Source organism: Dipodomys spectabilis, unplaced genomic scaffold, assembly GCF_019054845.1.
Source record: "Dipodomys spectabilis isolate Male_0828 unplaced genomic scaffold, ASM1905484v1 ptg000042l, whole genome shotgun sequence".
Classification (NCBI taxonomy): Eukaryota; Metazoa; Chordata; class Mammalia; order Rodentia; family Heteromyidae; genus Dipodomys; species Dipodomys spectabilis.
Genome location: NW_024870719.1, coordinates 6,046,361 through 6,056,405, shown reverse-complemented (window position 1 = coordinate 6,056,405; position 10,045 = coordinate 6,046,361). Strand labels below are relative to the sequence as shown.

General features: G+C 45.0%; 1 protein-coding gene across 1 annotated transcript in view; it reads left to right on the top strand.

Annotated features, from left to right (window-relative positions):
• Window positions 1–939: 939 nt before the first annotated feature.
• Sec23a (SEC23 homolog A, COPII coat complex component) overlaps window positions 940–10,045 on the top strand; it is a 54,836-nt gene continuing 45,730 nt past the window's right edge. Inside the window, exons 1-4 of the mRNA XM_042677857.1 lie at window positions 940–1,078; window positions 4,223–4,464; window positions 7,526–7,583; window positions 7,774–7,860. Of these exons, the coding sequence (XP_042533791.1) occupies window positions 4,244–4,464; window positions 7,526–7,583; window positions 7,774–7,860 (366 nt within the window). The 5' untranslated portion in view covers window positions 940–1,078; window positions 4,223–4,243. The remainder of the gene's footprint in view (window positions 1,079–4,222; window positions 4,465–7,525; window positions 7,584–7,773; window positions 7,861–10,045) is intronic.

Sequence of the window (10,045 nt, the reverse complement as noted above, 5' to 3'; positions counted from 1 at the left end):
GCTGAAGGATGTGATTGCCTAAGATCAGCCACCAAACTGCAGCAAACACGTTAACAAGAACCAGCGAAAGATGGTACTTTATTGTAGGGAGGAGGAGATGAGGTGGCAGAGAAGATGTAGAAGGAAAAGAGATAGACTGGCAAGAGATACCTAAATAGAGTGTGAATTCCACCAGGCCATTCTGTCATCACCATGTCAATTGTGTGCAACACAGTAGGTGTTCAGTACTAGTCATACTAGGTGAAAGAACCACAAGGTTTCAGAGATCAACCAGGTCCCCAGGAAAGACGGAGTTCTGGAGGATGCCTCTTTTTCTCTTGGTCTTGAGTCTACAACAGTTGGCCACCATTTCTACGACGTGCAGGGAGGGGAAGGACCCTCCATCAGGGCCACCGCACTTCCCAGCTCCCTGGCAGGTGGTTCTTTCTAGTCGTTTCGCAGTGACAGCTATTTCATTATGGCTGAGGAACGTGACAACTGTTTTTTCTTTTTTGGTCGGTGGTGGGGCTTGAACTCTGGGCCTGAGCGCTGTCCCTCAGCTCTTCCGATCAAGGCGAGCACTCTACCACTTGAGCCACAGCGCCTCTTCCGGTTAATTGGAGATAAGAGTCTCACGGACTTTCCTGCCCGGGCTGGCTTTGAACCTCGATCCTCAGATCTCAGCCTCCAGCGTAGCTAGGATGACAGGCGTGAGCCAACGGCGCCCGGCTGTGACAACCGTTTGAACTGAATGGTCGTTGGCCCACCTTTTCCTTTCCCCCGCTTTTCCGCAGAGCTCCAGGCGAGCATTTTAACCTTAACAAACGCTCAAGCCCGAGCGCCCCGGCCCCTTCGACCCCAGCGCCCCTCCTTCCGCCCGCCCCTTCCTCTCACAGCCCCGCCCTTTCCTCCGGTAGCCCCGCCCCCTCGCGCCCCCCTTGACGTGGCAGAGGCCGCCCGTGCCTCGTTGGCCGGCCGAGGTCCTCGCGGACGCCGGGGGGCGGGGCCCTGCGACTGCGGTGCCACGGCGGCTCGGGCGCGGCCCAGAGCACTGACGAGAGGCTGCGACCGGCGCCGCTCTCGCAGGAAGGGCGCTGCGGTAAGGACTGACTTTCACGGGCGCCCGCGGGCCGCGTCCCGGGGGTGTGCGGGGCGCTCGGCCGGAAGCCGGGACGGCGGCGGCGGGCCGCGGTCTCAGGGCGTCCGGGCTCGGTGCCCCGGCGTCGGGAGCGGCGGCGCGCCGGAGGGAGGCCGCGGCGTGGGCAGCGCCGACCCCCGAGCCCGCTGTCGCCCTCGGCGCGGAGCCACCGGGTCTGGCTCCCCGGCCTCCCCGCACCCCCAGGCCCCGCGCTCCCAGCTCCCCGCGCCCCGCACCCACCTCACCCTCCCGGGCCACACGCCTGTCCACCCTGCTCTCTCTCGCTCCTGGTGCCTGGGCGCGTTGGCTCATTCCTTCCCCGGTCATCAGTGCCCTAGACTTTGAACCCTGGTGACTTCACACCCAATTCAGCCTCTGGAGCCCCAACGGGTGAAGGGCACCCCTTGATCACTAGTGGAGTTCAGATCTGACCACTCTTTTTTTTCTTTCGTTGTTGGGCCCCCATTCCACCTGTAGCGTGTTCCAGAAGTCAGAGGAAACCCACTTGTAATCTACTAAGTGGAGAGTCTTGAGTTCACAGAACCTCCTTAACCCCTCCTTCACCATCCCACCCCAAGCCACCAATGCCTTAGCAACACCAGCTTGCTCAAAAAGTTTTAGATTTAAATCTAAAGGCATGTGAATTCTTCCTCTCTCTCTTTGATAGTATAGGGGGAATCAAGTTAGAGATCCATCCATTTTCACTTGATGATATGAATCAAACCTGTTACAGCTACTCATCACGTTATCTCATTGAAGATGAAATTTTACCCAGAATTCTATGTTTTGTTTTTTTTCCCGTTAGATATGTATGAAAAGACCAAAGTAAAATAGTGAAAAACAACCCCAGGCTTCAGTCCTAAGAAAAGCCTTTTAAATACTGTGGGGAAATGTTTGATATACTAGGTTAGAGTGACCTGATAAGTGCCAGGAGAAGTTAATTCAAACAGTTCACAGATTGTTATATTGAAAGGTGGAATATTTCTTTAGGATGGGCTTGTGTTCTGTGTTACTTTATGTAAGATGAGCATGTTAAGTCTGCACGCTAACGTAGTATGACAGTAATAATTTGCTTGTGTGTGTGTGTGTGTGTGTGTGTGTGTGTGTGTGTGTGTGTGTGTGTGTGTATGTATGTATGTATGTGTGTTGGTTTTGGGACTCAAACTTGGGGCCTAAGTGCTGTCCCTGAGCTTTTTTGCTCAAGGCTAACATTCTACCACTTGAACCACTGCACCCTCTCTAGGTTTTCTGGTAGTTAATTGGAGAATCTCATGGGTTTTTCAGCTTGGGATGTCTTTAAACTGCAATCCTTGGATCTCAGCCTCCTGAGTAGCTAGGATTACAGGCATGAGCCACTGGCAGTGCTGATTTGGTTTTATGTTTTTATGTAAACATGTTAATATTAGAGGACCCTGTGCTTGTCAAGTAATTGCCATTTTTATGTAAAGTTAGTTTGTAAAAGGATTTTTATACTTGATTTTGTAATTTTAAGATTGAGCAATTTGCTGGGAACCAGTGGCTCCTGACTGTAATCCTAGTTACTTAGGAGGCTGAGATCTGAGGACTGCAGTTCTAAGCCAGCTGGGGCAGGAAAAGTCTGTAAGACTTTTTTTTGGGGGTCATGGGGCCTGAACTCTGGGCCTGGGTGCTGTCCCTGCGCTCTTCAGCTCAAGGCAAGTGCTCTACTGCTTGAGCCACAGCACCACTTCTGGTTTTCTAGTGGTTTATTGCAGATAAGAGTCTCACGGACTTTCCTGCCCGAGCTGGCTTTGAACCGTGATCCTCAGATCTCAGCCTCCTGAGTAGCTAGGATTACAGGTGTGAGCCATGGGTGCCCGGCTTCCCCGTGAGACTCTTAACCTCCAATAAAGCACCGGAAAACTGGACATGGTGCTGTGGTTCAAGTGGTAGAGTCCTAGCCTTTAGCTGAAGAGCTGAGGGAAGGTGCCCAGGCCCAGAGTTCAAGTCTCGTGACTGATAAAAAGCTGGAGCAATTCTTTGTGGTTTTTTTTTTTTGGGTCCGGTCATGGGGCCTGAACTCTGGGCCTGGGTGCTGTTCCTCAGCTCTTCAGCTCAAAGCTAGCACTCTACCACTTGAGCCACAGTGCCACTTCCAGCTTTTTTCTTTTTGCTGATGTGGTGTTGAGGAATCGAACCCAGGGCCTCATGCATGCAAGGCAAGTGCTCTACCACTGAGCCACCTTCCCAGACCCTGGAACAATTCTTTTCTGTTGCATTCTTTTGAAGTTTAGTGGAGCTTGTCATTTCTTTGGATAGGGAACCAAAATGTTAAAACATTTTGATTTTGATACTTGTTTATTATACTAGAATATATTGCAAGCAACATAGAAAGCATAGATTTAAGTCTGCCTTCCCAATTTTTGCCTCTTTTTTTTTTTTTTTTTGGGTCGGTCATGGGGCCTGAACTCTGGGCCTGGGCACTGTCCCTCAGCTCTTCAGCTGTAGACTAGCGCTCTACCCCTTGAGCCCCAGCTCCACTTCCAGCTTTTTCTGCTTATGTGGTGCTGAGGAATCAAACCCAGGGCCTCATGCATGCAAGGCAAGCGCTCTACCACTGAGCTACCTTCCCAGCCCCAGTTTTTGCCCCTTTTTTATACACCTTTACATAAATATTACCACTGTTTTTGCCATAGATTTTAGAAGAGTGAATAAAAAAGGTTAAAAATCCCCAGTATTGGGTCTAATAGCCATGAATGTGTGGAGCGACATTACTTTTTTTTTTTTTTTTTTTGAGCACTCTACCACTTGAGCCACAGAGTCTCTTCTGGTTTTCTGGTAGTTCATTGGAAATAAGAGTTTCACGGACTTTCCTGTCCAGGCTGACTTTGAACCATGATCCTCAGATCTCAGTCTCCTGAGTGGCTAGAATAACATTTTTGAGCCACCAGTGTCCAACTACTTACTTCTTTTTCTAAGTAAAGTTATTGCTTGCTGATTCTTTTCTGAGATAAATGTTTTCATTTGGTCATGATCTATAATATGTTAATATTGCTGCATATGGGATAGCATACTAGGACCCCTAGAAGTAGGAAGGTAAGAATAAGAGGGTCATAGATTTTCAAGTGTCATTTAATTTTGTTTCAGAAATAAGCATCAAGCTCAATCATGACGACCTATTTGGAATTCATCCAACAAAATGAAGAACGAGATGGAGTCCGCTTTAGTTGGAATGTTTGGCCATCAAGTAGACTGGAAGCTACAAGAATGGTTGTTCCAGTGGCAGCCTTGTTTACACCTCTTAAGGAGAGACCTGACCTACCACCCATTCAGTATGAGCCGGTTCTGTGCAGTAGGACCACTTGCCGTGCTGTTTTGAATCCTTTATGGTAATGAAAATGCGTAGAAAACTAATTATAGCATACCATTAAAAATGTAGTTTATTTCTTGCTCATTTATATGAAAGTACTTGTGTGGATTGGAAATGTGGCTTAGTGGTAAAGTGTTTGCCTCACATGCATGAAGCCCTGAGTTTGATGCCTCAGTACCACTTAAACAAAAAAAGCTGGAAGAGGCTCAAGTGGTAGAGTGATAGCCTTGAGCAAAAGAAGCTCAGGGACAGTGCCCAGACCCTGAGTTCAAGCCCCAGGACAGGAGAAAAAAAAAGTATATTTGTGCTTAGTTACTTTTTCAAATTACAGTAGCCAAAGAGTTATAAAGTTTTAGAATCATTCTGGTTATAGCGAGGTGTTAATATAAGATCAAAATATAAAAGTTTGATCAAGTATAAAAGGTTCTAACATAAGAACTGAAATATCCTGTCTGTCCTAGGCACTGGTCTAGCTATGTATCAACCTAACTTCTGTTAGAAAAATAATAATTGAGTGACGTGATGTCAAAAGATGGTGTGGTTTTTAAACAGAAAAAGTCTAAACCTCAGGAATCATTTCTTATTCCTCATTCTACTCTTTCCCTCCTACTTCAGGAGAAAATTTGGTGAGTTCTACGTCAAGACTATTCCAGATTTTTTTTTTTCTGGTCCTGGGGCTTGGGTGCTGTCTCTGTGTTTCTTTTTGCTCAAGGTTAGCACTCTATCACTAGAGCTACAGCTCCACTTCTGGCTTTTTCTGTGATTAATTGGAGATAAGAGTCTCATGGTCTTTCTTGCCCAGGCTGGCTTTGAACTGTGGTTCTTAGACGTCAGCCTCCTGAGTACATAGGATTACAAGGCAGGAGCCACTGGCACTTGGCTACAGGTTCTTTTATACCTTGTACTTTGCTACCTACTTAAAGATGTCATCATCTTTTTCCTAGGTAATGTCAATGTCTTGATCTCCTTGTTTCCATTTTTTGTCTCAGAAGTCTGTTCTCTGTTCAGAAGCTGGAATTTTATAAGTGTAAATCAGATTATTAAGATCTCTCCTTTTTTTTTTTTTTGGCCAGTCCTGAGGTTTGAACTCAGGACCTGGGCACTGTCCCTGAGCTTCTTTTGCTCAAGGCTAGTACTCTACCACTTGAGCTATAGTGCCACTTCTGGCTTTTTCTGTTTATGTGGTACTAAGGAATCGAACTCAGGGCTTTGTGCATGCTAGGCAAGCACTCTTACCACTAGGCCATATTCCTAGGGCCCCTTCCCATTTTTTTTTTCGGGTCCGGTTGTGGGGCCTGAACTCTGAGCCTGGGCGTTGTCCCTCAGCTCTTCAGCTCAGGGCTAGTGCTCTACCACTTGAGCCACAGCGCCACTTCCAGCTTTTTTCTTATGTGGTGCTGAGGAATCACACCCAGGGCCTCGAGCATGCAAGGCAAGTGCTCTACCACTGAGCCACCTTCCCAGCCCCCCTTCCCATTTTTTTAAAGACAGGTTCTCACTATCACTATCATACTACAAAACAGATTGTACTTGAAAACTGTAAATCTTCTTTCCTCTGCCTCTGGTGTGCTGGAATTCCAGGCATGTGCCATCATGCCCAGCAAATATGCATATATCTACAACTTTTCTTTTTTTTCCCCAGTGCTGGGGATTGGACTCAGGATCTTGTGCTAGGCAAATACTCTTATCACTCTAGCTCCTTAATACTTGGAATGAAAAATTCAAACCCTTACCGAACCCTGTAAAGCATTATGTTTTTTTTTTTTGTTGTTGTTTATTTGTCAGTCATGGGGCCTGAACTGTGGGCCTGGGCGCTGTCCCTCAGTTCTTCAGCTTAAGGCTAGCACTCCACACTTCTGGCTTTTTCTGCTTATGTGGTACTGAGGAATCGAACCCAGGGCCTCATGCGTGCAAGGCAAGCACTCTACCACTGAGCCACCTTCCAAGCCCCTGTAAAGCATTATATAATCTAGTCTCTGTGCATATTTCTGCCTTCATCATGTATAATGAATATTTCTTACTCTCATCTACATAGTACCTTAGCCATCCTGCTGTCTTTTTCATTCTTGAATATACCAGATTTGTTCCTACCTTGGAACTTGTACAGATATGCATACTTTATGAATTACTCTGCTCATGGTTTCTTTTCATTCAGGTTAAGCTTCAGTTTAAGAAGTTTCTCTAGCTGGGCACTGGTGACTCACACCTATAATCCTAACTACTCTGGAGGCTGAGATCTGAGGATTGCAGTTCAAAGCCAGGCCAGGCAGGAAAGTCTATGAGACCTACTCCAACTAACCATCTAAAAGACTTTATCCAATTAGTTACCAAAAAGGTCAGAAGTAGAGCTGTGGCTCAAGTGGCAGAGTGTTAGCCTTGAATGAAAAGTTTTAAGAGTCTAGACCCCAAGTTCAAGCCCTAGGACTGGCACAAAAAAAAAGGAAAAGAAAAGAAAAAAAATGTTCTTTTTTAAAGTTGCTATTATAGTCTGCTTTGTTTTCTTTAATCTTTATTATTTCCATCTACAAGAATTTTCTTTTTTCATAATATCTATATCTATCTATATTTTTTTTACTTTTTTTTTTTTTGTTGTTGTTGTTGTGGGGCCTGAACTCTGGGCCTGGGCACTGTCCCTCAGCTCTTCAGCTTAAGGCTAGTGCTCTACCACTTGAGCCACAGCCACTTCCGGCTTTTTCTGTTTATGTGGGGCTGAGGAATTGAACCCAGAGCTTCATGCATGCAAGGCAAGCACTCTACCACTAAGCTACCTTCCCAGCCTCTATATATTTTTTTTGACCTAGGGTTTAGCTATGTTTTCCAGGCTGATTTTGTACTTGCCATGTAACCTAGGCTGTCTCAAACCAGAGGTCTTCCTGTTTCCCACCTGTTAAGTGCTAGTATTATTTTCTGTGTTTATACACTGGAGCTTGAACTCAAAGCTCTTTTTTCTTGAAGCTGATGCTTCAAGCATTCAGCCTTGAGTTCAAGCCCTTCAACCCCCCCCCCAAAAAAAAAAAAAAATTAAGATCCTTGTGAAACTGAAGTGAATTATAATCTAATACATCTTTTTCTTAAAACAGTCAAGTGGATTATCGAGCAAAACTCTGGGCTTGCAACTTCTGTTATCAAAGGAATCAGGTAAGAAAATACCCATTGCAGATGCTAATGTGTAGTACTAGTCATATAGGAAAATGCATTTTTACAAAGGATGAAATAGTTATGTTTTATGTTTTGAAACTTTTAATAATTAAATGGTGAAATAGTTTTCAGTTTATAATTATCTCTTTCTGGCAAATAATTAAAAATTTTTGTGTTTTTCTATTTGTAGTTTCCACCAACTTATGCTGGGATATCTGAACAGAATCAGCCTGCTGAACTTTTGCCTCAGTTTTCTAGCATTGAATATGTAGTTCTGGTAAGAGCATGAGAACAAATAAGAAGAAAGTTTTTTTTTGTTTTTGGGTCCGGTCGTGGGGCCTGAACTCTGGGCCTGGGCACTGTCCCTCAGCTCTTCAGCTCAAGGCTAGCACTCTACTACTTGAGCCACTGCGCCACTTCTGGCTTTTTTCTTTTTGCTTATGTGGTGCTGAGGAATCGAACCCAGGGCCTCATGCATGCAAGGCAAGCGCTCTACCACTGAGCCACCTTCCCAGCCCCAAGTAGAAAGTTTTAAGTATGCAATAATTTTTGTCAAAGTAATTGTCCAACTGAGTATTTTTGTTGTTGTCGTGGAGCCTGAACTCTAGGCCTGGGCACGGTCCCTCAGCTCTTCAGCTCAAGGCTAGCGCTCTACTACTTGAGCCACTGCGCCACTTCCAGCTTTTTTCTTTTTGCTTATGTGGTGCTGAGGAATCGAACCCAAGGCCTCAGGCATGCAAGGCAAGCACTCTACCACTGAACCACCTTCCCAGCCCCAAGTAGAAAGTTTTAAGTATGCAATAATTTTTGTCAAAGTAATTGTCCAACTGAGTATTTTTGTTGTTGTCGTGGAGCCTGAACTCTAGGCCTGGGCACTGTCCCTCAGCTCTTCAGCTCAAGGCGAGTGCTCTAACACTTGAGCCACAGCACCAGTCCAGATTTTTCTATGTATGTGGTGCTAAGGAATTGAAGCCAGGGCCTCATGCATGTGAGGCAAGCACTCTACCATTGAGCCACCTTCCTAGCCCAGTTTTTTTGTTTTTTAAAGTACTGGTGCTTGAACTTGTTTTTTTGTGCTTGTTAAGCTGGCCCTCTACTACTCAGTAGCAATTTCTCCCAGTCTTGTTAACTTTTTTCAGATAGGGTCGTAGAATATTTATTTAGTGCCTGTCCTGGGATTTAAATTCAGGTCCTCACGTTCTCATTAGGCATTTTTGCTCAAGGCTAATATTCTACAACTTGAGCCATGCCTCTGCTTCCTACTCTTTTCCCCCTAGTTATTTGGAGATAAAAGTCTTAACAGATTTGTCTGCCAGGCTGGCTTCTAACCTCTATTCTCAGATCTTAGCCTTCTAATTGGCTAGGATTATAGGTGTGAGCCAATGGGTGCCTGCCCTGCCCTGCTTTTGCTGATTATTTAGAGATAGAATCTCATGAACTCTTTTTTGCCTAGCCTGGTCTTGAACTACCAGATGCCTCTTGAGTAGTTAGGATTTTAGATGTGAACTACTAGCAGAATCTGACACGTTTTTCTCAGGCCATCCCCAGAGTATGGTCATCCTGTCTATGCTCCCTGCATAGCTTGGATTACAGGCAGGCATTATAGTATTGGCAAGATAGAATTTGCTAATTTTTTTTGCCTAGGCTGGCCTTGAATCAACTACATTTTCCTATTTCCATTTCCTAAATTGTTAGTATTAAAGGTGTAAGCCACTGTGTCTGGCTTCAGATGGCTTTAAATGCATTATAGCTCACTGAATTAAAGAGCCTTTCAAAGGTAAGAACCTACCTTTGTAGATAATTTCTCTGATGTAGTTATTTGATAGATAGTCAGATACTGGGTAGGATGTGTGATTTGTTGTATGGAGTAAGTTAGTATATTTTGTTTTGTAATTGGAAAGTCTTTTCACAGATACTTAGTTACTATGATAATTAAATCCGTTAATGTACCCCCTAACTGTAATTAATGAACCTGTTTTGCATTGGGAAGATCGTTTTTTCTTCCATCTGTGAACAGTTTCACATAGTGGAAATAATAGTTTTCCTGAATGTTGTATAGAAAACAGAATTATGGTTTATTGGAGCCACTCAGCAATTTGGCCTTCCTGACTAGTTTAAGATTCTGCTGCTGGGAAAGTGGCTCAGTGGTAGAATGCATGCCTTGCATGCATGAGGCCCTTTGTTTAATTTCTCAGTACCACATAAACAGAAAAAGCCAGAAGTGGCACTGTGGCTCAAGTGGTAGGGCACTTGCCTTGAGCTGAAGAGCTGAGGGACAGCACCCAGGCCCAGAGCTCAAGCCCCATAACCAGCAAAAAAAAAAGATTCTCCAAGAATGGCATTAATGTTTAAGTAGTTATTTTATACATATTTTTATCTTTTTTTTTTGGTCCGGTCATGGGGCCTGAACTCTGGGCCTGGGCACTGTCCCTCAGCTCTTCAGCTCAAGGCTAACGCTCTAC